The following is a 2,743-nucleotide window of genomic DNA, read 5'->3' on the forward strand; positions in this document are numbered from 1 at the left end:
CAATGACCATCCCCAAACCCAACCATGACCACCCCCAAACCCAACCATGACCACCCTGGTCCTTCCCCGCCTCCCAACTGCCCCCCAAACACCACCCCCCCCCTCCCTATCCGGGCTGGCCCTCCCCATGCCAGGCAAGGCCACCACCCCCCCCACCCCAGAGCAGGCCGTGTCCCTCAGGGCCACCAGCGGCCGTACCGCACGGTGAGCGCCCGCGCGGCCGAGGACTCCACCATCCTGCGCCTGCCCGTCGAGGCCTTCTCGGCCATCTTCGAGAAGTACCCCGAGAGCCTGGTGCGGGTGGTGCAGGTGAGGTTGGGACTGGATGGGACGGCAGGGGGGTGTCCCCTGGGGTGACAGGGGTGTCACTGGTGTGTCCTCTTGTTCCCCCACCCCACGATTTCAGATCATCATGGTGCGCCTGCAGCGCGTCACCTTCCTGGCCTTGCACAACTACCTGGGCTTGACCAACGAGCTCTTCAGCCACGTGAGTCCCACCTGGGGTTGGGGGGGGAGGGGGGGGGTGTGAGAAAAATCAGGGCAAAATTGGTGTAAAAAGAATAATTTCCTTCCCAAACTTCTTCTCCTGGGAGAGAGCAGTCGCGGAGCGGCCGGATCCCGTTTTGGGCCGGGATTGGGTCGGAATTCAATTAATTACAGGGGTGGGGTTTGAACCCCTGTTGTCCCCCCCTGGGTTTTTTTGGCAAAATGGGAATGTTCATATGGAAATAGTTATTAGAGTAACAGTGGGGTGAATGTTTGTGTGATAAATGTGTAATAAGTAAGAAGCGTTTTGGTAAAGTGAGTTGTTTATTAGGACAAGCGATCACACAAAAGATCTTAATCAGGGTTGTAATAAATATATAATAATAATTTATATTTATAATATAATAATTTATATTTATGTTATATTTATAATATAATAATTTATAGTTTTATGTAGTAATAGTTTATATTTTTGTATTATAGTTCACTATATTGAAGTAATTATATTAAATAATATATGGTTTACATATAATTATATAAATTTAGCATTATATATTTTATATACGCTATATGTTGAAAAATTAGTTATCTGCTACAGATGAAATCTTAAATGTTATCATTTGGACGTGACCTCATCGCCCCAGAAACGTCCTTCCCATCGTCCCACCCTCACCACACCTCCCCAAATTTGAGGGGGAGTTTTGACCTGGTCACATCAAGAATTGTCCCTCGTTCTGAGCTCATTTTTCCCCCTTGGGGTGTTTTCCACCTCATTAAAATCTTTGGGGTTTCTGGACAAGAAGCGTTAAAGAACATTTTAGGAACCCGACGCGGAGGTGCTGGAAGAAAGAGCCGAGCTGAGATTCGACAGGATGCAGTTTTATATCATGACATGTCATAGCACGGAGAGTTTAAGGGCATCATCTCCCTCCATCTGCTCTCCCATCTGCAGGACATGCAGCCCCTGAAGCTCTTCCCCCAACCCGGCCACGCCGCCCGCACCAGCCCCGTCCGGCACAGCAAGAGGGGCCTGGGCAGCACCGACGAGGGCCGGGAGCAGGGTAAGGCTGCCAGGGAGGGGTGCTGGGACCCTCCCCCCTGGGGTTGGGGGGGATGGATGAAGGGGCTCTGCTGCTCCCTGGGTGCTCAGAGTTGGGGGGGGGCGTTTTATCGTCCAGCTGAGCTGCTGAAAAGCGCGGGACTGGAGACCCCGGTGGTGCCGCCGCCGCCCTCCCTGAGCCGCTGCATCTCCATGCCCGTGGATATCTCCGGTGGGTTTGGGGGGGTGTAGGTTGGGGGAGAGATGGGGACACCCAGGGGACAGGCAGGGACACCCAGGGGACAGGCAGGGACATGCAGGGGACACCCAGGGGACACCCAGGGCAGCCCCCCCTGAGCTGCTGCATCTCCATGCCCGTGGATATCTCCGGTGGGTTTGGGGGTGGGAATGGGGGGTTTGGGGATGTTTAGCTCAGGGGATAGATGGGGACACCCAGGGGACACCCAAGGGACAGGCAGGGACATCTAGTGACGCCCACGGTCACCCAAGGACAGCTGGGGATGCAGAGGGACACCCCAGGACACCTAAGGGACAGCCAGGGCACACCAAGGGGACATCCAGGGACAGTGGGGACACCCGGGGACCTACAGGGGACACCTGGAGATACCTGAGGGCACCTGGGGGACACGCAGTGGACACTCCAGGGGTACCTGGGGACACCCTGGGGACACCCTGTGGGCCTCCAGGGACACACAGGAACACCTGGGGATAACCCAGGGGACACCCAGGGACATCTGGGGGACATTTGGGAGACACCTGGAAATACCTACAGATACCAAGGGGCCACCCAGGGGACACTTAGGGACACTTGGGGACACCCAGGGACACTTGGGGACACGCAGGGGACACTGGGGAGTGTCCTGTCCCCGTGTTGGACACGGTGGCCCCGTCAATCCCCCCCTCAGGCATCCAGAGGGGTCCCCGCTCCGACTTCGACATGGCCTACGAGCGCGGCCGCATCTCGGTGTCGCTGCAGGACGACAGCTCGGGGGGCATGGCCGGCTTCGCTCGGGTACGGCGAGGGGGGGGCTCAATCCCGCCCCAAATCCCACCTGAATCCCACCCCAAATCCCACCTGAATCCCACCCCAAATCCCTCCTGAATCCCACCCCAAATCCCACCCCAAATCCCACCCCAAATCCCCCCCCGAATCCCACCCCGAATCCCACCCCGAATCCCTCCTGAATACCTCCTGAA

At 56.6% G+C, this 2,743-nt stretch overlaps 1 protein-coding gene across 1 annotated transcript in view; it reads left to right on the top strand.

Annotated features, from left to right (window-relative positions):
• Positions 1–24: 24 nt before the first annotated feature.
• The window catches only part of LOC114071841 (neuropathy target esterase-like), a gene marked incomplete at its 3' end in the record, with an annotated part of 31,167 nt that continues 28,448 nt past the window's right edge, over positions 25–2,743 (top strand). The window contains exons 1-5 of the mRNA XM_027909721.1: positions 25–309; positions 407–487; positions 1,439–1,547; positions 1,665–1,757; positions 2,452–2,558. Of these exons, the coding sequence (XP_027765522.1) occupies positions 25–309; positions 407–487; positions 1,439–1,547; positions 1,665–1,757; positions 2,452–2,558 (675 nt within the window). The remainder of the gene's footprint in view (positions 310–406; positions 488–1,438; positions 1,548–1,664; positions 1,758–2,451; positions 2,559–2,743) is intronic.

This window comes from Empidonax traillii, unplaced genomic scaffold (genome assembly GCF_003031625.1).
Source record: "Empidonax traillii isolate 1590-97213 ecotype Southwest subspecies unplaced genomic scaffold, ASM303162v1 scaffold2323:size39585, whole genome shotgun sequence".
NCBI lineage: Eukaryota > Metazoa > Chordata > Aves > Passeriformes > Tyrannidae > Empidonax > Empidonax traillii.